This window comes from Mirounga leonina, unplaced genomic scaffold, assembly GCF_011800145.1.
Source record: "Mirounga leonina isolate KUSES-001 unplaced genomic scaffold, KU_Mleo_1.0 Mir_114, whole genome shotgun sequence".
In the NCBI taxonomy this organism is placed as follows: Eukaryota; Metazoa; Chordata; class Mammalia; order Carnivora; family Phocidae; genus Mirounga; species Mirounga leonina.
Genome location: NW_023270265.1, coordinates 18,765,204 through 18,793,000, shown reverse-complemented (window position 1 = coordinate 18,793,000; position 27,797 = coordinate 18,765,204). Strand labels below are relative to the sequence as shown.

The 27,797-nt window shown below is 40.3% G+C and overlaps 1 protein-coding gene across 2 annotated transcripts; it reads right to left on the bottom strand.

Moving 5' to 3' along the window:
- Nucleotides 1–229: 229 nt before the first annotated feature.
- RPP30 (ribonuclease P/MRP subunit p30) lies at nt 230–27,797 on the bottom strand. 2 transcript variants are annotated; one of them, XM_035024797.1, is made up of 12 exons: nt 27,775–27,796; nt 27,497–27,579; nt 26,015–26,070; nt 25,139–25,195; nt 24,667–24,741; nt 21,296–21,367; nt 14,879–14,968; nt 6,339–6,455; nt 5,728–5,757; nt 5,287–5,324; nt 4,823–4,902; nt 230–1,099 (listed from the first exon to the last, which is right to left on the bottom strand). In XM_035024797.1, the coding sequence occupies exons 2-12, from the start codon at nt 27,576–27,578 to the stop codon at nt 990–992; spliced, it is 807 nt and encodes a 268-aa protein (XP_034880688.1). In that variant the 5' UTR covers nt 27,579; nt 27,775–27,796; the 3' UTR covers nt 230–989. The 2 variants fall into 2 exon arrangements, with proteins under 2 accessions (XP_034880688.1, XP_034880696.1); XM_035024805.1 differs by lacking the exon at nt 14,879–14,968 and having other exon boundaries at nt 27,775–27,797.

Here is a 27,797-nt window from a genome sequence, read left to right as displayed (position 1 = left end):
ACTGAGCCACCCAGGCGCCCCTTGCTATGGGTTTTTATCATTTTCAAAACCAGGAGTGGATTTTAAGTTTTATCCAATGTCTTACATCCATTAAAATGATGCTGATTTTTCTCATTTAATAAATATAATAAATAAATATGACTCTCTCTCAGCATGGTGTCCTTTTCCTCACTGAAATTATTTTCTTTATATCAACGTAACATGAATACAGATATTCACAAAAAAGGCTACTTCCATTTATTTTAATGATTCTGCTACTTAAAAAAAAAAAATTATTTCCAAAGTTGGTTGAGTACAATGGTTTGATATTTTTAATACTGCTATTAGGAAAATCAATATTAGGTTTTCAGGGACTTCCAACTCAAAGGAGGGAATTCTATTTCAAGAACATCATGGAGGTAAGAACCAGCAAAGGAAGAGGCCACGTGTAATTTTACATGTACTTTCTCTCTCCTTCCACAAATTTTATAGCAATTCTTTTCAGAAAGAACTCTGACTTGATGAATAAAATGAGAGAGGTTTACAACAAAAACAAATCAACTAAAAGCCAACCCCGTAGTATGTCTTAAGAGGCCTCAAAATAACCCCTTTTTGAAAAGTAAGATTAAAAAATAATAAGCCATGTATATCAAGTAAAGCAGAAAAGCATGTATTTTTAAATGAAGAAGAAACATTTTTAAAGAGTCTCCTGAAATATGGAAACATCTTATTCATTTATACCTGCTATTTTATCACTTAACACAAAAAAATAAATAAACTCATTTCTGATTTTCTCTTAAAATATATCTAAATTCATTAAGTGGGCAGTCTTCTTTTTTACTGCTTCACTAGGTTTTGTTACTTTAACGGCTTGAATATAAAATTGTTTTTATAGACTACTGATTTCTAGCTCCAAATGAAAACAATAAATCATAAAGGTAATATTTCTATTGTGGCTGACGGACTTTCAAAAGGAAGAAGGGAGTGTTGACAGAGACTGGGGATTCTTCTCAGCCCTCACACTTGGCTTTCTTGCAAGCTGGAAGAGAATCATCATCTGCTTCTGATGGCCGAGGTTTCTTCACTGTGGAAATAATTCCAAAAGCAGTTTTTCTAGTTTCTATAAAACAAACAGGGAAACCATAGGCCTTAAGTTAAGACATGATTTAAAAAGACGTGGTTTAACAAGTATCACCATGTTACTTTGACTTACAACATTAGTAAATGATAAAACCAGAATGAACTGCTATGGATACTGATGTCATTCACTTTTAGTACCTTTTCTCCCCAACGTATACAAATATTAGTATATTATTTACATCTGATTCATTCTAAAGGGATTACTCAAGGGCAAAACTGCAGGGCAGGTTCTCTCGAATGGTCTGTCCATGTATCTTATGTAGCCAGGGCCCAAGTCACAGACTTTGGTGCAGCAGATGTCTTTTTTTTTTTTTTTTTTAAGATTTTATTTATTTATTTGACAGAGAGAGACACAGCGAGAGAGGGAACACAAGCAGGGGGAGCAGGAGAGGGAGAAGCAGACTCCCCGTGGAGCAGGGAGCCGGGTGCGGGGCTCGATCCCAGGACCCTGGGATCATGACCTGAGCTGAAGGCAGTCGCTTAACCAACTGAGCCACCCAGGTGCCCCTAGCAGATGGCTTATGTATGGTAGAAAGGCAGATGAATCAAGACAGCCCGGTCAACAGTCAACTGTATTGCTTCCACAGTGATGACGTGTGTTTACTTCATTTTACAGCATGTACCATATCTGGGTCCCTTGGTAGGTCATCTATGTACCTCTGAAGAATCAGTCGTATTGTATTATCAACACCCAGCAATGCCTGGCTATCTAACAGGTGTTCAAAAAATACTTGCTGAGTGAACGAAGAAAATCAAACTCACACATTTATCAATCTCTCCTATACTGGTGACGATGGATAAAGAATGGGAATTATTAGGTGTTAGGTCAGGCTGGCAGCAGAGTTCAACTTAAATCTATCCAATTTCAGCTAAAAATATACTACTGGGCCAGGCACTGTGTCATCTACAGAGGGCACTGAGATGCCTACCACAGAAATAAAAGCACGTTAGGGGCAAATGTAATGGGAATGGAGGCACCCATAAGAAGACACTCTGCCTGGATGAATCAGGAAGGTATCGTAACAGAAGTAACACTAGGAATTCAGAAAAAGGAAAAGAGAGGAGAGGATTCCTTTGCAAGGCATGGAGACAGAAGTAAGAAGAACCTGGTATGTTTGGGGACAATAAACTGGTGTGAAGGAGGAGTGTGAAAAATTTAGGGGGAAATGGGGCTGGAAGGGTAGCTTAAGGGCCATAATGCCATGAAAAGATCCAAATTTGGTCCTTATGAAATAAGAACTAGGGAGGAGAGAGAGGGAGAGATCCATTGGCTACAAAGAAGAGAGAATCAAAAGAACTTTGATAAATATAAATCAGTTAAGATTTGTTTCAATAAAAGCAAAGTCAATTCTAAAGAGTTACGTAAGCATGACCTTCTCATTTATCAGGATTAATTTACCAAGTCTACTAAATCTTTGCCAGTTATTTAGAGTTTTAACTTATAAAAGGGACAAACTTCTCTCAAGGTCATTAAAATGCCAACTTCCTCTGTCCCTTCTCTACAACCTCCTTAGGATTGCCATTCACTGGTTTCTGGAACCCTGAACGGCCACCTAATTCTTTTTTTTTTTTTTTTTAAGATTTTTATTTATTTATTTGACAGAGAGAGAGAGAGCGAGAGCAGGAACACAAGCAGGGGGAGTGGGAGAGGGAGAAGCAGGCTTCCTGCCGAGCAGGGAGCCCGATGTGGGACTCGATCCCAGGACCCTGGGATCATGACCTGAGCCGAAGGCAGACGCTTAACGACTGAGCCACCCAGGCGCCCACGGCCACCTAATTCTGATTCCCTATAGCGAGCTTTCCCATGTTGAATGGCAGCTACTACGTGTCCTAAGTCTTCCATTTCCAGGTATCCATTCCAGCACTGCTTTCAACCATTCCACGATAAGGCTTCCAGACTGATAGTACTCCTGTGCACTGCTGTCCTTCTGGAACGGGGCACTCGGGATGATACACAAGCCAGCTGGGACTTCATCAATGCAGACGGTAATGGTGAGACTCTGAATCCCCTTGCTTCAGATTCTTTTATTTCTTCTAGTGTAACCTGCGGCTGAATTCACAATCTTAGGAACCCCCGCATACCACAGTCTAACATTGATGCCAATGTCAGCTAAAACCAGGGTAATTGTAATGTATCCTCCAGATGTGCTGTTAATTCTGCAGGGACAGCAGCCATAAACCAGGACTGTCACACTAGGGGGAAGGTAATGCCACCTAAAATCCACAGGCTTCCTTTAGTTCAGCTTCCATAAAAGCTTAGCTTTACACATATCCTCTGTTGACTAGCTGAGTTTTTTGAAGTCAATGTAGAACTTCATCTTTTTCCCATTACATTTTCTTATTAGTTTCCCTTTCTTGTTTTAGTCTATTTTGGAACACCAATTGTTATCCAAAATCCTGATGACTCCTTATGTTCATTTAAAACAGACAAAAATAATGGCAGAACAACCAAAGCATGAACCAACTATTTCCTAACTTCAAGACAAGTCCTAATTAATTTGGCCATTCCCAGAACTTACGTGATGGGGTCTAGGCTACCTAATACAATTATCTCAAACTAAAAATGTTGAAAACAGAAGCAAAATCATCTAATTTATGGTAAGTCAATACAGGAATCAGTATTGACCTCCCAAGTGGAGATCAGATCATTAAAATCTAGACACAACGCACAAGTCCTCAATAACTCACCTATTCATATGCCAAATAACCTAGTCTACATGTAAGCCCTATTCTGAAGTTTAAATTCATCTAGGTGAGATCAAGTAAACTGCTTCGTGACCACTACTGCTAGTGCTAAAAATCACAGAGAGAACAAAGATAAAACAGCAGATCCAAAGTGTAAGTGTTTTTTTGTTTTGTTTTAAAAGGGAAGGAATAGAGACAGTATATTTATTTATTTGAGAGTGCAAGTGTGTGCAGGAGAGGCAGAGGGAGAGAGACAAGCTGACTCCGTGCTGAGCACAAAGCCTGACGTGGGGCTCGATCCCACAACCCTGAGACCAAGACCTGAGCCAAAACCAAGAGTTGGACGGACACTTTGACTGAGCCACTCAGGTGCCTCTAAATTTTTTTCTTTTAATAAAACCTCATTTTCATTCTCTGAAGTCTTGGCATATCAAATACTTCTAGTTTAATTTTTATCTGATGGATAAGAAGTTCAATGGCTTCAAGTAGTGGAATTAAGGTGAAGAGGAGATATATGTAAATGAAATGTGAGTAAAAAACACAGTGTGCACACAGTTGAGCATGTAAACAAAAACAAATGAGAAAAAGGATCACGAGTTGTAATAAATGTGAAAAGATACTATGTGAGTTTGTTAGCTGGGTTCTTAAAATGTATTTGCTGTTTCTGTGTTCCGAATAAACGGCTTAACATCAATTTTTCACATTTCAGTTCTTGCAAACAATGATTTCCGCAGGGGAAGCGTGCCTCTCTGGAGAGGAGGGAGGAGAAAGATAGACAGGGACACACATGCAGAGCTTGGAAGACACGTTCAGCACTCAGTAACGCAGACCATGTTCAGTCCACAGAGTACACAAAGTAAAGCCTGAAGTGAAGGGCAGAGTTAAAACAGGCTGAGCAAAGACGAGCCTGAAGGAGCTTTGCAGAGCAGGTAAAAGTAAACGAGGCTCCATCATCTGATTAAAAAAGCCTGGCTCCTAACATGAGCATTTGGTGTTTTTATTGGAAGAACTTGCTTACCTCCATGTAGAAGCACTGCTCGGCAGTTGGTGGAGACGGCGGCCTTGGCGTCACTTTCAGACAGCCCAAACAGCAGTCCTCTGGTGGGGCCATTAAAGCTTTCAAGCCAGCGTCAGCCAAGGACAGGGGACTAACAGAAACCCAACTGCCAACGCCAGCTCCCCTGGCCACACCAAGAGAGACGCACTCTCCAGCAGTTCTAGCCTGAATGCAACAGGCATCTGTGAAGAGACTCGCTCTAAGCTTTTATGATAGAGAGTCCCTCATTCCCCTTTTTCTATTTCACCCTTAACCCAGGAAACAAAAGGATGAAGCTCTCTACAACCTATATAATTTGTCCTTGAAATTTTTAATTGGTAAACTCACAGTAAAAGATTAAAAAAAAATCTTAAACTATAATATCACATCAAATTCCAAGTTTCCTAAAAGAACAATTCAACAACTTCCAACTCAGAAAAGGATACAAGTTTGCCACATCGTATGGGCCTCTTATTTCTAAAGGCTAAAATAAAGTGAACAAAAAATAGATAGGAGAGAAGTTACTCATAACATTTCAATGATTTCATTTGCAGTAAATTAATAGGATGCTTAAGTATCCAAAAATAAAGGAGTCAACTGCATCAATTTAAGTCCTTATAATTTTGATGGTTTCTTTAAGTTTCCAAAAGTTTCTAAAAGAACTCTGAAAGCATTTTGTAATAGCATAAAGAAAAAACTTCACATAAACAAAACCTGCAGCCCAAAAGGAATGGGGACACATTTCACTCTTCAGCACTTGGAATGGGCACAGGCAGTTCAAAATGAAAATATGCAATAAGCATTCATTACTATTAATTTATCCTCTAGAAATGTTTCAAAGTTTTATAACTTGAAGAGTGTAAACAAAGTACTCATGCCAGACTCACCCTTTCTGCAGCACTAGATAGAATCACATTCTGCAAAACAGAAAGTGATCAACATTAATCTCAGATAAATGTAAAAAAAAAAAAAAATTGAAAAGTCTTCTAATACAAATAACCAGTAATCACTTTTTAACATTTAAGGCTCTACAAATACCAACTTCTTTTAAAGATAAGGTAAAGAATCAAAGTAAAAGAAAGACCTTAGGACCAACAGCAGCCTACAGGACAAGAAACAGAGTAAGCCTTCCCACCAGATCTTACAGAAGGTGAATTCGTTTAAAAAACTAGTTGAAAAGGTCATATAATCTTAATTCAACTCACTGATGACAAAAAATTGTTATCTAGACCATTCTTTTCACAGTAGGTAAACTACAAATTCCTTATTGGAAGATAAAGGGTTCAACAGATCTTCCTCCCCCACCCTTGCATTATTCTTCCTTTGATATTTTTCTTTCCCTTAAAACTTGCAGGGCTCATTGACATGGGAGAATTTGTTTCTGGGCCTCGAGAATGTTCTGCTTTAGGGAAAAGGAATCAGTTAAACAATTCCAGTATATTAATAATAAGAATAAACTGCTAGATTTGAAAAACATCCTGAAATTAGGGAACCATACCTTTCCTTTGCAGACCTGCATCAAATTGAGGGCATTGGAAATTGTGTACCTTCTCATTGTGGAATCTTTGATAGCAGGGCTGTAGACGAGTTCAAAGCCCACACCTCGGTCAATTGCCTTCACAGGAGATAAAGAAAATAAACTGTCAAGGATAAACACACACTGTCCTGCTTTCTTTTCACTAAGATTCTTCCTCATCTCCCTCCTCAACCCCATCACAGACCTCCTGCATGTCAAGGTACAGCCTTAAACAAAGGCAGATTTATGCCCGAATGGCACCATCCACAGGAGAAGGCAGATGTTTGGCTCTCTTTGATCAAGAGTTTATCTTAGCTGTGGGGAAGCTGACTTTATATAAACAGGAATCCTGAGGCAGAGCAAAGTCCCAGTGGGGTGCCAGATGGGCTATTCCTCCATGAACTATTAAAAGGAAAATGGAGATGTGATCCCTACACTTAGGGTAAACTGCAAACACAGTAAACAAAAAAAAAACAAAACAAAAAATTTGACCCAAGAATGTAAGAGACAAAGAAATGAAGAGCTGAAAAAAGCTCAAAGAATAGAGTGGGAAAGCCCCTCAGGTGAGTCAATTATTACGTATGTTGAATGAAGGAAGTACCATGTGTCAGGTGCTAAGAGTCTTATGTATATATTTAACCCTTATGATACCTTTATAAGGCACTGTGGCAGAGACTGCTAGCTGCCCCCAATTATCTGTTCTCCCCTTTTTCTTTACTTCTAGGGGCCCTGAGCTTTGGCTGGGCTCAGGGATCGAAGAAGCCTGGGCTCTTAACTATTTTGCCCAGCTCACCAGACAAGCTTGGTCTTTTACATGAGAAAAAGAAACTTCTTTCCTACTTAATACATTTTTAATAGGTAGGCATCCACAGGTAAGAAAACAGCCTGGCAGGGGTGGAGAGAGAACTGAAAGCCACCACTACACTGTCCATCTTTTCTGATGAGCAACTCTGGATCTTCATCCATTCACAAGATAGGTGTTCGGGCAACTATGTGTGGGAATGGTGAGCAAAAGCTGACATGGATCCTCCCTTTTCAGAGCTTATAGTTTACTCTAGGGGGATTATCAAATAACTACACAAAAACCTAACACTTCAACTGTGGTAAGTGCTATCAAGGAGAAGTTTAGGAGTGGATGACGAAAGAACTGAGTAAACCGTAGAGAAAGGAGCATTTTTCTGAGGGAGGAGTACAGGGAGAGGCTCTGGGGTTGGAGGGAGTGTGGGAGCATGGAGAGAAGGTCATGGGCTGGGGAAGACAGAGTGAGGGGGCGCCCTGAGGCTAAGGACAGTGGGAACAGCCACCGTGCAGGTCTTTAGGACTGCAGGCAGACTCAGCAGTGAGAAGCATCTGAAGGATGCTAGCATGGCAGGGCCAAGTCCCTTGGTTGCAGTGGTCTTCTGAATGAACAAAGGAAGGACGGCAGGCACAAACCGGGCAGCGCCTGGCAAATGAGTTTCTATTACCCAGAGGATGAGCTGGGAGTGGTCAGCTGCGGCTGCTGGAGGTCTACTTCTGAATGTTTGCAGGGAACGGAAAAACCGGTCTTCTTCCAGAACTGGCAGCCCACCTTGATTTAATTCAGGTGTACATGGAAGGCTCCTACTTTCCCTCCCTGAACAGAGACTTCCTTTCTCCCATCCCCTAATCCTCCCTTCATTAACTTCCTCTTGCCTTAAGGCTCTGAGATTTTATTATAGATTTCCTTACATATCTGATATTAGCTTAGTTAAAATTTACATGAGATTTTCCATACTGCCATCTTCCCTGATGACTTTTTCCCACCTCTGATCCTTGGGCTTGTGTTGATTCTTTCTGGGAATGGTGTCTGTGATGATACTCTCTGTGCCACAGTTAAGTGTGCACGTCCGTCTCCCTGCCTGTCTTATGCACTGCTTGAGAGCTGGTGTCATGGTATTTCTTCATAACACACAACTGCCTTTTATGCAAAAAGTGTTTAATATATTTATATTCTGAGTAGATACATAGTAGCTTATAGAAAAGAGGTTATGTAATAATGCTTTCTATAAGCTAAATAGTAGCTTATAGAAAAAAGGTTATGTAATAATGCAGATTATTCATGTAAAAGGAACCAGGATGAACATGGCTAATTATTCAACCAAAACACTTCCTTCAGCCATATTCTCAACTATTCCCTTGGCTACTTCTCTTACCAAAACTACTAATTAGTCAAAGAAGCTGACATTTTTTTCTTCATCCTTCTATTTGCTGAACTAAAACACAAGGCAGTAGGATGGAGAAGAGGGGAAATAAAAGATGTGGATGGAAAAAAAAAAAGATGTGGATGATACACAGAACTGGGGGACCAGGTCAGAAAGTATTCCTAACTGTATCTAAAATTTTAGCCCCCTCTGGGGATGAGATCAAAATAAAAACTCTCTTTTGGGGGGGGGGGAGGAGGGAAGACAATCATCAGCTTAATTAGTCTTTAAGAAAAAAGTTCTGATTTTGCACTTAGTACATTAATCAAGTTCACTTTTAAATAGCTAAGAAAAGTCTGAGACAGAGAAATTATACATAATGTGCTACTGCAGTCTGTGAATATTTCTTTCATAATACTACACTTTACATTTTTAGATGGATAAAATACAGACTCATTACCTGGGCCTGCTTCTAAGGCCATGCTAATGTAAATTGCCTTAAGTTCCTCAAATGATTGTTCCTAACAGCCTCTTCATAAAGAATGACAGTGTCTGCCTGATTGGTTTTTGTTCACATCTCTGACCAAGGTTCTGGAATAGGCAGATGATCAGAGTTCTATACTAATGAGAAATAACAGTCATAATGATGCTATAAACCAAGGGCAGGTGTGTGATATTTGAATCAAGAAAAACTGGTGGTAAAATTCCAAGAACTAAGCAAAGCTTAAGATGATAGGAAGAAAATAGAGAGTTGATTACCAGGACAATATACAGATTCTCTGTTAATTTCATAAAAATTCTTTACTGAGTTCAAAAGGATTCAACACCCTTTTGGTGTACCATTATCTAAGACAGGTAATTTGTTCATATAATTCACAAACGAAAGTAACATAAGAAAGCAATAAAAAGTCTTGTATCTTTGCTCCCATCTGCCCCATCCCCACCTCCCACAATTATTTCTATTAATTTCTGTGTCTTCTTCCAGAGTGTCTTCATACAAACACAAGTAAATATGAGTATATGTTATTTTTCCTCTTTCTTACCCCAAAGGTAGCCCACCATATTCTTGCTCTGACTCAAGGGCGTTTTATAGCGGCAGAGTAGAGCTATGGCGTGTAATTAACCACACCTCTACCGGTAGACTTTGGGTTGTTTCAATATATCTGTAGAATAAACACTCAGGTGGGACTGCTGGGTATTATGGGTTGAATTGTGTCCCCTCTTCCCACCCTCCTGAAAGGTATGTTGAAGTCCTAACCCTCAGTACCTCAGAATGTGACCTTATTTGGAAACAAGGTTGTTGCAGATATAATTAGTTAAGATGAGGTCACTGGAGTAAGGTGGGCCCCTGATCCCAAGACTGGTGTCCTTACAACATGACAACCACGTGAAGACACAGAGACACACAGGTAGAACACACCGCGAGGCAAAGCCAAAGACCGTGGAGTCACACAGCTGCATGCCAAGGAGCCCCAAAGATTACCGGCAAACCAGAAGCCAAGAAGAGGCGGAGAAGGTTTCTCCTTCAGGTTTCAGAGGGAGCATGATCCTGATGATATCCTGATTTCAGACTTCTAGGCTCCAGAAGTGTGAGACAATAAACTGCTGTTGTTTTAAGCCACCCAGTTTGTGGTGCTTTGTTATGGCAGCCCCGGGAAACTCACACGCAAGGTCAGAAGGGAAGGCAGCTGTAATTTGGATGGTTGTTGCCAAATTACCTTTTGATGGAAATTAATAGAAATTACCTGTCTTAGATCACAACTACCCACTTCCCCGTAGGGATCGTTCCAATGTACACTGCTACAGCAATGTAGGAGGATGCCTGCTTCCCCGCAACCTTATGGCAGAGCGTATCATCAAACTCCCGGGTTTGTGCCAATCAGGTGCTTTTAATGTGATCTTTTCCTATTACGATGAATTTAAGTATCTTTCACTTTTGAGGGCCATTTGTATTTCCTTTTTAGTGAAATGTCTTTTCACATTCTTAATCCATTTTTGGGCGATTGTTCATTTGTGTTTTTTAGCTTCTCATTTTCCAAGTCCAGAGTGCTAACCATTACACTATGGGGCCACCTTTTTAGCTTCTCATTTTCTAGGAGTTCTTTATACATTAGGGAGATTAGCCTTTTACCTTCGATATATGTGAAAATATTTTCACTTTCTGGTTTTTTTGCCACACAAAAATTGTTGATACCAGTAAGTGTCCTAGCACTGGTCTAAGCACTGGATCGATAAAGCACTCAATACATTCAGGGTCACAATATGTGTGATGAAAAATAAAGTTTATAACGCACTCACACCCAACTCAAGTATATACGGCATGATTCCTGGAACAACTTCACTGCTTCAGACACTATTTACTGGACATTTCTCGGTGGGGACTAATTGGACCATGAAGACAGAAATGGATTACAGTTAAAGGAAGTGCTGAGAGGAAAACATCAGGGAGCAAAACACATATAAGCACTGAAATAACTCCATAAACTTGAAGTCATTGTTGAATGGCAATAACACTGGAAAAAAAATCAAAGGGAAGGCAAAGATATGTGCTGCTTAAAAAAAATTCTTCTCAAAACCTGAACTCCTAAAGATCATGTTTTGAAATATGAAATTATTCTATGCTTAACAAAGAGCTCTGCTGTAAAGTAATTTTAAATAGCATTTTCCAGTGGGAAATGACGGTGGATTCAGAATCAGAGCTTGAGCACAATTCCCAAGTAAACTTTTGAGAGAAGTGTGAGCCACAAACTACCTGAGTCTCGTTTCCTTACCTGCCTAATGGAGATACTTCACACCTACCCACCTTACAGCTGCTAGGCTGCGGCAGGTGAGAAAGTGCCTAAACCATAAAATAAGTAATGAGAAGTCAACTGGCTGTCTAAGAAGACGAGTTGAATTCAATTTTTTGAAATCCAACTATCACATGATAAAGTTGTGATTTCCTACAAGTTACTTAGACGCCAGAAGAATTTTGTAGGAGATTTTAAAGGGAATTACATAACTGATATTATGGTGCCCTAAGCACGTGGTGAAGATAAGTAAGGGGATGCCAGCAATAAGTTGTACCAATGGAATGCTCCGGTATGCTGGAGCTCCTGGGCCCTCCTTCATAACCCCAACCGTCGTCATCTTCTAGCTTTATTGAAGAGTAACTGACAAATATCATTGTACATATTTAAAGTATACAACACAATGATTTGATACACATATACATCGTGGAATGATTACTAAGATCCACATAATTTGCACATACATTACCTGACATAGTTAATGTAGTCAAAAATTTTTTTTCTTTCTTTTTTTTTTGGTGAGAATGCTTAGGATCTATTCTCAGCAACTTTCCAGTACACAACACCGTACTAACTACAGTCATGCGAGTACATCAGATCCTCAGAAGTTATTCTTCTTATAACTGGAAATTTGTACCCTCCAACCTATCACGCCAACCTTTTGAGCTGATGACTGTCACATGGCTTAAGGCCTCTAGGTAGAAGACTAATGAATTAAGTATCTTAATGATTTTGCTTTTCACCACCACAAAAGGATACCAATCCTATTCAAATTAAGATCTGTGCCCAATAAAGTGATCCTTATAAAGTCAACCTATCAACTTTTCATGGCCAAAGACAAGTTTACTCTCAAATCCAAAGAAGCATGCAAGGACAGGGACTTAAGACTTAACGGTTACCCACATTTACCACATGTTCTATACTTTCATGGTGAATATATTTCCATTTTTTAATAGAAATTAAATGTAAAATCATATAGCTCCATATCTAGAATAGATATTATTAGATACAAATACATACATATCATACAACTCTTATTTGCCCTGAACAATAAGCTAGCTACCTCTTATTATGTTTCCAGCTTTCTCTTTCAAATGAAAAATGGGTGGTGAATACATACTTTTGTGCTTCCTGACCAATTCACACCACAGCCTACTTCCACACTAGATGAAGACTAAAAATAATCTTGCACAGCCTTTCCTTCCACTCCATCATCTAGTTTTTATTAAACAACATATGTAAAATGTTCACACCAGATTTTTTAAAAAGCAGACACTGTGTTAAATACTGCCTATCCCTCTCACTTGTCAAATTTTTACTTTTCAGAATTCTTAAATTGAAATATATGGGAATTAAGCCAGAAATATCCATCAAACAGCAGTTTTCCTGAACCTACAGATGGAACTCGAGCGTGGGTGGTCCTACTGCCACTGTTCCCATGCCATCCTCCTCACACTGCCCCAGTGCCCCACTTCCCTCCCTGCCCACACTTGCCACCAGACCCTGACAGCCAGCTAAAGACTGATGACAAGCAGGATTTGGCCATGTTCCCCAAGCTGCACCTTGATATGCTAAATTAGACATATATCCATTCAACTGACAAATTCTAAGGAGCATCCATTGCAGGCGAAATTTTGGGGTTAATTAAAAAGGCCCAACCCTTAGTTGGTGCACTCTAGAAGCTCACAGTCTGGGATGAACGGTAGGGCACATTCATAAGGAACCGAATGAAAGCCCTTGCCAGAACAGCCACTGAGAAGCCTACCACTGCTGTAGGACATGAGGAATTATGTGCTGTGCACTGCTGTCCGTCCATTCCATGGACTTGGCCTTAGCACCACGGGGTACCATCTTGTCCCAACCAAGGACACAGTACCGTATGTGGGTTTACTCAGGCAAAGAAGTCTAGAAAATGGCCTTCCTTACTCATTAAGACAAAGAGAAAGGTAAAAAAGTTGCAAGCTGAATGGTAATTTACAGAGTGGCTGCACCATCTGACTCCAGAAACCGGATTGGTAGTTGGAGGTTGGTAAAAAGCCTTGGCAAACTTCTAGAGACAGAGACTGCTACCTCTGGAGAGGAACAATATGTGAGGCCAACGAGACCGCCATCACCTTGGGTACTGTATTAGTTTGTGCCTTTTATCGCAGGTAGCTGGAGCATCTCAGGCATCTCTTTTGACAGGGTACCAACCAGAACTGTCCCCACCCTGTGACTGATGAGCTGAATGGCTTCTCCTTGCTAGCCTGCATTTTACCACATTGCAGAGGTGAGCTGCTAAAAACAACACAGATCTCCAACTCGAAAATATGATGATTCAGGGCTTTTTTTAGGGTTTATTTACTCATTTGTAAGTACCAGCAAGAACATGGGCAACAATGACTTGAGCTTAATAAATATTGCTTTATGTTCAGTAGCACTCTATATTTATCAGGAAAGAGCTGGTTTAGTTTTCCCTTTATATACGTGACTTTAAAATTTTGACTGCTTTTCAAGTTCTTTAGTAGCGTATTTTTAGGGGTGGAACATAAGCCAACTTAAATTTTTCCACACGGATTCAATTTTTGCACACCACACAGATCAATGTTCTCCTCCGTGTCCCCCTATTCTTGGCATCGAGCCAATTCCTCAGCAGCAGTGATAGCGAAAGAAAGCTCGAGGAAGTTGTGATTCCACGAGACAGAAGAGGGGAGTGATCGATCTGGAAAAAGTACATAAGTCTTTAATTTTCCAGTTCTGACAGGATTGGGTTTGGAATCTGGACTGTCTGTGAGACCCTCTGTCTCCTTCGAGAGGAATTCTTGAGAAGGGGAGACAGGTTTGGAAGCCGCTCTTCTCAAACGGCATCCTAACCCTTCCCCAGGACCTGGCCGCCTGACAGCCGCTGAGGTGCAGCCCTCCCACCTTTTGGATGGAAGAAGACCGGCAAGAAGGCGTGACAGATGGAAGACAAGGGGTAGCGAAAAACAAGAGAAACTATGTAGAAAGGTAATAAGAAGACTTCTGTGGCGGAAGCAGCAAGAAAAACTTCCCTGAACACATGGCCACCTTCTGAGGTTATTATAAAAGTCTCCCTGGGCTTTTGTGCCTTTGTGTGAACCAGTGGGCTTCAGGGCTTCATCTTGCTTGGACCTCATCCCCCAATGGGCTTTCCGCGCCCGGCTCCTTCAGTGAACTTCCGGTCCACCCGAGCTCGCTGGTGCCTCAGGAACCCTCTCTGTATTTTTTCTCCTACTTCTTCTTTCTCAACTGCCCTATCCCCCTACTGTTCAATGCTCAGGCTCTAAGTGTCTGTCGTTATGGCTATCCTTTTAAGAAATATCCTTCATAAACTCTGGCTTCTAAGGCCTTTTAAAAACATCTTAATAATTTACTGGATAGTTTTTGTTTTAAGATCCTTTTCTACCTTTAGTCAGCTTTCAAAAATGAAACCCTCTTTTCTAAACTGCCTATTTATCACCTAGCCTTTGGTTTTTCCTTCTAAAGAACACTAGGTCCTTTTGCCCCTTTTCCAGTTTGTTAGTGTGGGTTTGCAGAGATTCACATATAGAAGGGAAAGTACAACACTTACCACATTAATAGGGGGTCTTTTGAAGTAAAATGGTAGTTTCTCTGTTACAGTTATACAGACTAAATCCACATCTAAATGTGTACAAGCAACCTGTCAAGAAGAAAGAAAACCAGGTAAAGCCAAAAGAAAAAATGGCACATGTTAAGAATGGGAGGGAAAAAGAATGGGAGATATAGTCAAACCTGATTTAAAGAGATACAGGTATGGTTCAGTCCAAAGGCATCATAATGGTGCTGAAATATATCTGTCAATGATCAGCCATTCCTTCACATTTGGTTTGAATGGTTTAACTGTAACCTAGCTGGAGCACAGTGATATGTCCACGGATCATCCCACCAGACAGAGGCTGGAGACCCTCGAACTCATGGTCTGCTACATAAGGATGGCATGCTAAGAGAGGCTCAGTTTCCGGAAGGCTACATCAGATTGTTCCAGAAAGAGGCAACCAACTGTTCTGAAATCCAGGAAGAAAAATAAGCCAAAGGAATATGTGCATGGTCCATTTATTCCACAGATTATTTATTTTTGTGCCAGGAATTGTCCCTGGCCTGTGGCTCCTATCAGACTACTGAGGGGCTAGAAGAATACTGACATGGCCCTACTGACAGCAATTTTGTTCCAACTAGAAGAGAAACAGTCTACGTAAGTGGTCAAAGCAGAGCTGTTACAAATCAAATGATAGTGAACGCATTTTTCAACTTTTAAGTTCCCTTGCCTTTGTTCTAATTTTTGTTCTTGCTTATTGATCAATACTTTGCATTTACTTCCAAAAGAGGTTTGCATTTACTTCCAAAAGAGGTTTGAAGTGGCTTACAAAAACAAAACAAAACAAAAACATACAAAAGAAAATAAATAGATAAGGAAAACAGGATAAATGGAAAATCAGGGAAGCAAAATAAAGCTGGGGAAAGATTACGAGCATAAGAGTACAGGCCAAAACCACTGCTAAAAGATGCATATCTGGCTCTGATTTGGCCGTTAGTTGATTTCCGGTGACAGAAAGAACTGGCTGTTTTGTACCGTATTACAAACAAGCCTTACTGACAATGCTGGCGTACACAGGCTTGATGACAAGTTCAAAATGCTGGGTTGGCTCTGCGGGCAAAGCAACCTCAGTGCTATGGCCAGAGTGGGGGGGCAGAGCAAAGGAAGGGGGTAAAGAGCAGGCAATAATATGACCCATATGATCAACCTGGACTTGTAGCAGTGATAGGAATGTCCCATCTTGCCTCTCTTCTTCAGAATTCCCACTTTGGTCATTCCTACTCCCACTCAGGGCTTTAGGAAGCAAGCAGTGATCAGAGGCTGCCTGGCTTTAGACAGTCAGAGTAACTTAGTAAGCCTGGAAAGTAACGCTGTTTTGGCAGAAACACTGGCTCATAAAGAATCTGCCCCATCCCAACTACTACCGCTGTCCACCTCATAAAAGACTCATTGAAAATTTGGTAAGAATGGATGAAAAGCTCTGAATAGAAGATGTAACAAGTTCAGCTTCCGGTCACCATTTTTAAGCTATCAGAATAGCAAAGATCCAAAAGTTCAGTAATCCACTGCTAACAAGAGAATGAACAAACAGGCACTCACAGGGTCTTTAAATCAGTACAGGGTCTTGAAAAGCATTTTAGCAACAGGCATCAAAATTTTAAATGCACACATCAGCAATTTCGCCTGTAGGAATGTATCCTGTAGAAGAGCCTCTAGAAACACATTCTATAGCCTTATACCTAACAAATGCTCAAGAATATTAGTGCGAGGACAGTCACTGCAATACCAATCACAAAAGTTTAGATACAACTAAATATCCCTTTATTTTGCTTCAATAAATTATAGTCCCTTTATACAACGGAATATGAGGACTCCTTCAAGGGAATGACATACATCTCTAATTGGTATTATGGAACCATATATACTGTTAGGTGAAAAAAAAAGCACGGTGTTAGAAGGAAGGATGGAGGGAGGAAGAGGGGAATGAAGGAAGGAAGGAGTACGTAAATAATTACTGCCAAGAAGATACACAAAAACTGTTAGTAGTGATTGCCTCTGGAGAAAAGGGAGAGCTTCAGGTGGGAAGAAAGTGTACTTTTCAATGCACACCGCTTTGTACTGTTTAAACTTATTATCATTGTTTTTCACTTAAAAAAAAAAGCAGATTCATTTTTTAAAAGTCCGTTTAGCATTCTTCCCCAGAATAAAGCTAAATTAGGTTACTTTTTAACTAATGTATTGCTCATTTTCTCCCTCTTATATAACAGCAGCTAATTAAAAACTATCCCTTGTGTTAAGTACACATAATAAACGTTCAGTTACAAAGGACAGCTCCCCTTGGCTCCCTCTGACACCTCAAACTTAAAATGTCTCAAACTGAATTCTTTTGTTATTCAACTTTTTATTAATCCAAATGTTTAATTGATACATTTAGAGAACTATAAAATGACAGCTAATTTTACATTATAGTGATATACTCTCTAAATCACTAAAACAGAATAAATTATGTTCAAATAATATTTGCAGTTAAGAACCTGAATATAGTGGCTTTGCCAAGTTGCGTATGAATTCCTATGAACTGTTCGTCACTTTTTTTTGGCCAACGACTCCTATGAGGATTTAAGGAAGGCATATTCCCCAAACTGCATATACCCACAAATACATTTACTTTTCATTCTATGGAACTGGGGGAACAGGAGGGTAGGGGTTCAGTCTCTCCCAAGTCCCCTTCATGGGTGTAAGGTTAATACATGCTTGTACTTTATGACAAATAATATGCAAGGGAGAGCCAGACTTACCCAGAGAAGAGAGATGGCCATAAACAGTGCCTCTCAATCTGAAGTGTGTGTATATAAACTCCTGAAGAATTTATTTAAAATGGAAATTATCAGGCCTTACTCCCAGTGATAAATTCAGGAATAAGTAGGGCCTAATAACCTGCATTTGAAGGAACAGCCCTGTCTGGTGGAGCCAGACCACAGCTTGAGGAGCACTGCCTTGAAAGGTACTCCCCCTCCTCAAGAGCCTCAGGTGTTGCAAGCATATTCTACAACAGTGCTCTTCAAAGGCTAAGGATATGGATTTTGGAAGGAAGAAAACAGACCTTCTATTTCCATTTATTTTTTAATTCATTCTCTTAAAATTTGTTTTGTGTGTGTATATTATTTCAAAAATCACATTGATATACTGGAACATACACATAATTTATAAGAAAATAAACAATGTACTGGGGATAAAAGCTCAATATTTTTAAAAATTGATAGAGTACAGGGACGCCTGGGTGGCTCAGTTGGTTAAGCGACTGCCTTCGGCTCAGGTCATGATCCTGGAGTCCCGGGATCGAGTCCCGCATCGGGCTCCCTGCTCGGCAGGGAGTCTGCTTCTCCCTCTGACCCTCCCCCCTCTCATGTGCTCTCTCTCTCTCAAATAAATAAATAAATAAAATCTTAAAATTGATAGAGTACAAAATCAAGTACTTTGAAGACCACTGGACTAAATAACTTGAATTCTCCTCACCCTGTTCAGTCGCTTTAAATCCCTAAATGGGAGCAACTAACTCAGAAGTTCCCGAAGTTTCTATGTAATTGCGTTTGCCAAATTCCATGCCATCTCTCATCCCAAGAAGTCCTGGCTAAAGGACTCCCCTTACAGTCTTTCATCTCTGCCTTATCCCCTGGGGTAACTTTGGGGAGGGAGGGAGGGTTTATCCATGAGACATCTTCCAGATACTCCGAATGGAAAATCGTATGTTATTTCCCATGGAAACAATGCCATTTAAGGTGGTTAGATTTTAAACTACTAACTGTTAACATATGTGTGTGTGTGTATGTTTTTATGACTCATTTTAGAGACCTTAGTTTTAGAATATCACATCTACAGGGATGCTTGCTTAAATTCTAGATAATCTACTTAAGAACCAAATAAAATCACTCATAGAATACAACCTGCTAAGCAACACAATGCTTGCATTTGACCCAGTTCCAAACCATTATATACTTGTAAAACCTTTATGAAAACCTTTATGACTAAAAAAAAAGTCTTTTAAAATTGATTTTCTATAGAAAACTGGGACAGTGCTAACTTTAACTGCATCTTAATGAATGGGAAAGATCTGGACAGATAAGAGGAAGATGTTCCAATTTTAAAAACTGTTTTCATGTAATTTTTGAGTATATCTGCATAGTCAATTCCAAACAAATACCTTGTATGTTATTTACAGCTTTATTCCATCTTCCGGAGTGTTTCTGACAGTTCTACCCACCATATAAAGCATGTGTTCACGCTTTTGAATTCACACTTTTGAATAATCTGAGTAAAACAAATACAGCTGACCCATGAACAACATAGGGGTGAGGGATGCCAACCCCCTACTCAGTCAAAAATCCACGTATAACTTCTGATTCCCCAAAAACTTAATTTCTGTTGACCAGAAGCCTTACCGATAACAGAAACAGCTAATGAACACGTTTGTATGTAGTATGTATTATACACCGTATTCTTACAAGAAAGTAAGCTAGACAACAAGTTATTAAGAAAATCATAAAGAAAATACATTTATAGTACTGTACTATATTTACTGAAAAAAAATCTGCATAAAAGTGGACCTGTGCAGTTCAAGCCCATGTTGTTTAAGGGTCAACTGTAATAAGATAAAATCGCTAAGTGAAATTTTAATGTATTCTAAAACCCAAAAGTCCTGGCTCTACTCCACACTACCTGAGATTTAAAGCAAATCATTTAGCCTAAGTCTCAACTTTCTCTTCTAAAAAATGAGGGTAATAAAGTGTATCTGTCCTGTTTATTCCCAGGATTGTTGTGTTAAAGATAATAAATATGTAGAAGTCTTTGGAAGGATATATAAATGTATGCCTCCCCACCATGTTATAGGACTATGGAAAAGTAAATTGTGTGCACTTCAGAATCAATTAAAAAAATAAATGGGCAACAAAAAATTAGGTACATGCCAACTTTCACTCTACATTATAATTGAGTTGCTATTACTTAGTAAGAAAACTAAGTATACTAAAGTTTTGGTATAAGAAAACTAAAATCTTTTGCTATTTAATGAACTTCGATATGCTCATATTCCTCCTTAGGGTTTCAACACTGAATGAGAATGTCCTGTGACACTTGGAAAAAAAAAACAGATACTCTAACAACCCCAAACCTAATGGATCCGAATCTCTAGTGGTAAAGACCTGAACGTGCCTGATTTTTGAAAGTTCCATAGGAGCTTTTGATAACTGAGAACCACTTGATCCTACTAACCTTTTTCTGAAACAAAATTCTCGAGAATTACTATAACTGAGCATTTTATGAAAGGCGTCACCAAATTAAAAAAAATGCATAGATAATTTGTGCTATTTCCTTGAAGTAATATAAACAATTAAGAATTGATAGTTGCTCTAAAAACTAAATTTAATCACACATTAGCCTCCTTAGTCAACAGCGCCATCTATTGGGTAAACTTAAAGAAAATCATCCTATAATTTTAGAACCGATTTTGCTTAAAAATGAACTCGGCTATAAAATTAAAACATCAAAGACCAGTACATTGTTTTTTTCTGCAGTATCCATTTGGTGGATAGAGTTTTGGTAGATGGCCATTTTCTTGAATCAAGATAAAAACAACATTCAGAACTTTCTAAAAGTAGCTGTGCCTATTCTACACAGTAAAACATTCCTGAAAAACTCTATTACCGTTGATTTTTTTTTTCTTTCCTGTCATCATTTAAAATGAGCAGAGTGAAAAAAATAAAATACCCAGTGTGTTCTGTCTCAACTTGACAAAACGAACATACATGTTCAACAACTTTCCCTCCTGAAAAGTCATGGAAATGGCAATTTTAAAAATACAAAAGGAATTAAACTCATAAAAGCTCAAGGAACACAAAGGGCAATAGTATCAGCAGATAGCTGATTCTGAAGAACTTCTGGAAGACTAAAGGCTGACATGATCATGCTGGCATATGGACCACACCTCAGAGCATGCAAAGGAGAAAGCCAAACCAGAGAGATCTTTTATGCCACAGCAGAACTTTGCACCTTTCTTCCCTCACAGGCAGCAGTGAATAGTACAAGGGCAGAAACTGAAGTGATTTCAGAGCTTTGAAGGAGACAGACCAACATTTATTTAACAGACGTTTCAAACGAATGAATGAATAAGTGAATGAAGCAGAGATAAAGAAACAGAAAAAAAACCTGAGAGACTCTTTCAATCTGAGCCCATGAAATATCCAGCAAGATGAGTAAAACAAAACAAAACAACACATGCCATCGAAGCATCCCCTCGTGAAATTCCAGAATCCCAAGTATACATGAAAAATCTTAAAAGTTTCCAGATGGAGTGAAACAGGTCACGTGCAAAAGCAGAACATCAGACTTCTTATATAAAATAATAAATACTATTTTCTTTCCCTATCTGTTACTTACATGAAAAAGTTTTTCTGTCTTTGGAAAAACTGCAATGATATCGTACAGCCGGACCCTTGAAGACGTTGCTCTCTGGCAATACAAAAAGAACGTTATTGTACAGTAACAAAGAGTGCACACGTGGAATTCTGACTCGTGGTCTAGCTGCACTTATTTTAATCACATAACATTTCTTACATGCCATTTCTGCTTTGCTTTGTATGTGGACAGAAAAGCCCACCTAAGCACATGAGGTTTCAGATCCCACCTATCACCCTCCTTAGCACATTGTTACCCTTTAACTCTGTACCAAACTGTGCTTGAGATGTAAAAATCAAATTGGATAGTTCGTGCTCTTACAAGTAAGTGGAGGAGGTTGCCAGATATTTACTGAGCACCTACTGTGTGCAGGGCACTGGGGATACAAACTCTTTTAAGGCATGTGTCTGGGCTTTCAATGGAACTCACCATTTTTCTGTGAGACAAGAAATACACATACTAAGCATGATACGATTAGGTTCACAATAAGAATACTGTTAAATATAAATTAAAATACTAGATGTGCAAGAAAATACCTGACAGTCCTCTGACAGCAGGAAAGGGATAGATCAGTTAAAGAGTTATTGCTTAAAAATGAAAATCTCGAACTTAATACCATATGTGTATGTGTATGAAAAGGCTGGGAAACAGAATCTGAGCCCTGAATATCGGTTCACACTGCACAGGTCCACCCATACATGGATTTTTTTTTTTTTTAATAAATCTAGTACAGTACTATAAATATATTCTCTTTCTTGTGATTTTCTTTTAAAGATTTCATTTATTCATTTGACAGAGATAGACATAGCGAGAGAGGGAACACAAGCAGGGGGAGTGGGAGAGGGGGAAGCAGGCCTCCCGCAGAGCGAGGAGCCCGATGCGGGGCTCGATCCCAGGACCCTGGTATCATGACCTGAGCTGAAGGCAGACGCTTAACGACTGAGCAACCCAGGCGCCCCTCTTGTGATTTTCTTAATAACATTTTCTTTCCTCAAGCTTACTTTATTGTAAGAATATAGTATGTAAGACATAGAACATACAAAATGTGTGTTAATCAACTATTTATATTATCAGTGAGGCTTCTGGTCAACAGTGAAGCTGTTAGTAGTGAAGTTTTTGGGGAGTCAAAAGTTATACATGAATACTTAACTACATGGGGTAGGGGTGGGGGTGTCTCTGAATGATGGGATAATATGTGATATTTCTTCTTTGCCTGTTTGCACCTTTTAAGTTTTTACCTCTTATCTTGTAAAAAGAAAAGGCATTCTAAAAATCAGAGGAGGAAGCAGGCAGGAAGGGCTGCTGGGCAGACACGCTGACACAGGGCAGGCTTCAGGTCTTAGAAAAGTTAGGACCTAGCATTCTGTGCCCTCTGCTTGCCCACTCCCAATTGCAAAGGGGACAAAAAGGGTCCACCAGGATCCTCATGATAAAAAGAGAAAATGAACATCTTTGTGACCCATCAAAAGTGAGCTCTACCTGGGTCCAGAGAACCAGAACCCTGCCTTGCAGTTGTATAAAATACCAGAATTGGGCTTTCCATTTTTTTTAAGCAGTGCTAATCGTTGTAAAGGAGGCCAGCCTTTCCTTGATGATTCCTGTTCTATGGCAGAGGAGTCCACTCCAGCTCAAGATAAAACTGCTCACGTTCTCAGGGATCTCGCTTTCTCCTTCCTTGACTAGATCCTTCCCATTGGCAGGCATACTCCTCTCTCCCACCTACCAAAGCCCAGACAGCAGGTTCTCATCCACAAACCTCTCTGTGCCTTCTGCTCCCCTATGGAGTCAACTTCTCAAGCAAAGTCAGTGTCACACACCGTCTGCATTTCCTCACATCCCTACCATTTCCATGGAGATGGTTTTTGTTAAGGCAACCAATGACTCCCTTGTCAATATTTGAAGACATGTTTGAGCCCCTCTCCTGCTGGACTACTCGGGCTCACTGATCCTGCTGACCCTTCCTCACGTTTCCCTTCTCCCTTTCCTCCTTGTTTTCCTATTTCTCACTGTCCCGCCTCAGTCTCCAATCCTAGCTCCCCCTTCTCTACTCCACCATTAAATGCTGAAGTTCCTCAGAACTCTGTCCTAGAACTTCTCTTCACATGTCGCGCATGAACCAGGGATTCTCATCCATTGCCATGACTTCATTTATTCTCTACAGAGAGACAGCTTCCAAATCAGTATCTTTAATCAGACCACTATTCTGGGGGCCACACCCCTTTTTCCAACTGCCCATTTGACAACTCCACTGGAACCCTCACAATAACCCCATAATCCAAACACGGTGTCCTCAAACCTGCTCCTCTTTGTATGTCCCGCCTCAGGAAAAAGTGCCACCATCTACCTAGCAGGCTGATCAGGCCGTGCCAGGGAGTAGTCATACTACATCCAATCAACCATCAAATCCTGTCAATCCTCTGCCTTCCATCAAGCCTCTCAAATCCCCTCAGCCCCTCTGATCCAGTCTCTATAATGCAAACATCATAATTTCACTCCCTCAGTTAAAACTTTCAAGGGATTCCAACTGCTCACCCAGACCTATCTCCTTAACCTCATCCCAGGTTAGCCAGCTCACGAGGCTCAGCCCTATTGGTGTTTCATTTCCCAGAAAACGCCATGATTTTCTGGGATCCAGGACCTGTGTCTAATCCATCCTGTCTGTGGGAACACTCTCTTCTGCTCAACACCTATATAACACATACTGATTCTTCTGGCCCCAGGTGGAACATCAACTTCCTTAGGTTGGGCCCCCGATACATATTCTCAGAGCATCCTTTATTTACTACCTCTAACTTTTCAAATATTCCTCACATTCTTAATTATCTGTTTAGCGCTTGTCTTGTCAATTAAACTATAACCTTCCTAAGTTCAACAATTCTGTCTGTATTATTCACAGCAATATCCCTAGCACCCACCTTATGTCTGGTTCATGTAAGTTCAATGAATAACAGTTGTCAAAGGATTCTTTAACTATGGTATCCCTATATATGTGCCAAGAGTAGAAGAGACTGTTATGCTATGTGAATTCTGAGGATAGGGAGAGTAGGCAGGTATCATATCTGGGGGCAAGGGATTTAAGAAGGGGGTGAGGTTCAGGGTGCCTGGGTGGCTCAGTCGGTCAAGCATCTGCCTTCGGCTCAGGTCATGATCCCGGGGTCCTGCGATCAAGCCCCACATCGGGCTCCCTGCTCAGCGGGGAGCCTGCTTCTCCCTCTCTCTCTGCCTGCCACTCCCCTTGCTTGTGCTGTCAAGTAAATAAATAAAATCTTAAAAAAAAAAAAAAGTAGGGAGTAAGGTTAAACATTAACCAGTACAACAACTTATAAGGCCAAAAAGAAGAAAAAATAACTTACCAAAACATTGCAGTGAGATGGATCTGAAACGATAATCGTCAGTCTAGTTAAGACTTTGATCGGTCTTGATTTTCCCTATAAACAAAAACATTCTATCAAAAAAGTTCAAAATGCCAATGACTGATTTTCCTCTTTACTAGTGGAAAGTAGTCATTAAAAGGTGCCAGCAATAAAGGATATGACTATCAGTAAAAGCTGGTCTTCATTCTCAAGGAATTTATAATATAATTAGCAAAATAAAGATGTACACGTGTTAAACTACATAACAAGATTATTTAAAGGTTACAGGATTTCAGGAAAAAAGATCATCAAAGAAGTACTGAATTGATAGTAAGAGAATGCTTCATGGAAGAGTTGAGTCTTGTGGAAAAGCAAGACTGGTAGAGGAAGGAACAGTGCAGGTTAGAGAACCCTACATAAAATTGGGCATATTCGAATAGGTATTATGGTTCTTAAACAACAAAATACCCACCTGTACAATTGGCAAAGTCGTAAAGAGTTCAGAAATAGCTACCGGTTTTTCAATTTCCTACAAAAAACAATAAACAGTCACCCTAGATTGTACATGTTAAAGGAATGAAGCGTAATGGAAAACTTACAAGGGGTTTTCAGAAAAGTTAATTTCTGATATACAGAAACACTAAGTAAGTTTTGTTTTGTTTTTTTAGATTTTATTTTTTATTTATTTGACAGAGAGAAAGAGAGACAGTGAGAGAGGGAACAGAAGCAGGGGGAGTGGGAGAGGGAGAAGTAGGCTTCCCGCTGAGCAGGAAGCCCCACGTGGGGCTTCATCCCAGGGTCCTGGGATCATGACCTGAGCCAAAGGCAGACACTTAACGACTAAGCCACCCAGGCGCCCCAACACTAAAGTTTTTTAAAAAAGGAAGAAAGCTGGAGATCAAAGAAGCAGTTGGGAACATCAATGGATAGGAGGGATGAAAAATAGTTTTTAGATTGAAATAATCTAAAAGGTACTGTTGTTGGTCTGAAGAGAAATATACACATTTATGAGCATGTTTAAGAGGGGAATCAATTAGTAATGAGTCCACATCAGTAAAATAAAAAGGACTAAATACTGTGATTACAATTCAGTCAATAACAATGTACTTCTAGAAATTATTGGAAGTTATTTAATTAACATCAGTTCAACTTTAAGAATCCTTCTACCATGCCCTAGTACTTCACAAAAAACTTTGCATTGACTCAGTTGTTAACATGTAAAATAAGATAGTACACAAGAGGGTGCATTTAAGAAATATGCTCATCTGTAGCTTCCACATTACCAATATAAACAAAGAAAGACAACTGTAAATGCTGGTTATTATTAACTTCAGAAATTGTTTTTTACCTGTTTCTTTTCCTTAAATTCGACAACATGATTGATGGCAACAACTGAATAGCCAACTGAAAAGAAAAATTGAACATTCTTGTTAAACGTAACGTCTTTCCTGTACACATAGGCTCAGCTCAATTCATGTCAAGATTAGGGGTCAGTAGGAACAGCGGTTGTGGGTATGGGCTCTGATGTCAGACCGCCTGCTTTCAAATCTAAGTATTACCACTTACAAGTACTTAACTTCAAGCTTCAGGTTCTTCAACTGTCAAATGGTGTTAACAGAACTTAGCTCACACAACTGTCATGAGAAATAAATAAGATAATAAGCATAGGATGATTTAGAGCAGCGCCTGGCACAGAGGCAGGGCTCTGTTTGACCTCTGTGATGTATTATTAGTACGATACCTTTTTTCTCGCTCATTTCTTTTGCTTTTTACCCTTTCTACTTCCTTAAGAGGCCCCTCTCCTAGGAAGAAATGGAGTAATCACTCCCTCACACCACTGCTCACCTCTCCTTTCCAGCTGCCCACCATCAGTAGATTGTGAACTCTCTGAGGCCAGGGCCTTGCTTTATCAGACTCAATACAGCATTGTTCTGGACATTTGGACTACCGAAAATAATGACTCCTATCTTTAAGTTACTTAAATACCAATGGGGACGGCAGGATACTAGTATTAAAAGATAATGCATATTAATGCCAAAAGAATGGTTCTCTCTCTCTCATCAGTTTGTTTGATTTCCTTCTTTCCTCCCCGACCCCCAAAGAGTTAATGAGCATCCATTACTTGACAGGCTCCATAGAAACTTCCTTATTTTTAAACTTCGCTATCCCCACACTTTACAGTGGAAGGAAGAAGACAACAGTCATGATTAAATCCAATAATTAAAGAGGGTCTTATCTCTCAAGGTTTTTGCTTCCCTTGGATTCAAATATGAGTGACATTCTAGCACTCTGGCCATGCTGCTTCCCTCCCACCCGCCTAGTACGTCTTCCCTCTTCCCCCTACCTCCCCTTCTTCTTAATAATATTATTCCCACGATGTCACCCTCACGTCCCTCTCCCCCGTCTTTGAATTCCCACAGCATTCCCCGTCTGTGCTCAATTCCCCGAATTGCTCTGATACTGCTGTAAGGCAGAAAGGGGTGATACTAAAAGCCCTGGCGTGGGAGACTTACACACTTGGAAGCCCTGCCTTGTGCCATCCATCAGCTGTGGGGATCCATGCAAATCCCCCATCCTCTCAGAGCCTCAGTTTTTTTCAATTTGCGTGGGAGAAGGAGCTGGAGCGGGTAAGAGCTCCCAAGTGCCTTCGAGTTTCCCGCGCCCGGGATCAGAGCAACACCGTGGCAGCATCAGCTACCGGGGACATCCCCGAGATCCCGGGAAACCTGGACGAGGACAGGCCCTGGAGTCCCTTCTGAACGTGGCCCGATGGTCTGGGGGACAGCGAGGCTGGGCAGGCACCGCGGCCCGCAAAGCCGGGGAGACTCACGGTGAGCGGCGTTCTCTACCAGCCCGCGAAGCGCCTTCAGGTCGGAACCCGCTCGCAGGTCCAAATCCGCGAATACAGCCATGCTGAAATCACATGACTGTCGTGCGCCCGTCTGCGCAGCCGCACGGCCCCCTCCCCCTCCGGCCTGCTGGGAATTGTAGTTTATCTGCGCAGTCCGCACCTCCCTCCACTTAAATAGGTATTCACTTTAAGGTTCAAAGGCACTTGCCTCGCCTAGAAGTACCAGCAAGTTAGCGTGTGGAAATCCACATCCTTACTTCAATCCTTCTTTGCCTTCTTC

Bases quoted from the DNA above. Each gene is read 5' to 3' on its own strand.
- RPP30 (XM_035024797.1), bottom strand. From the start codon at position 27,578: ATGGCTGTATTCGCGGATTTGGACCTGCGAGCGGGTTCCGACCTGAAG. The intron at 14,969-21,295 runs GTAAGTAACAGA...TCTTCTTGACAG, and splicing joins AGACAGAAAAACTTTTTCAT to GTTGCTTGTACACATTTAGA. The intron at 6,456-14,878 runs GTAAGTGTTGTA...TCTCCTGTGAAG, and splicing joins AAAGACCCCCTATTAATGTG to GCAATTGACCGAGGTGTGGG.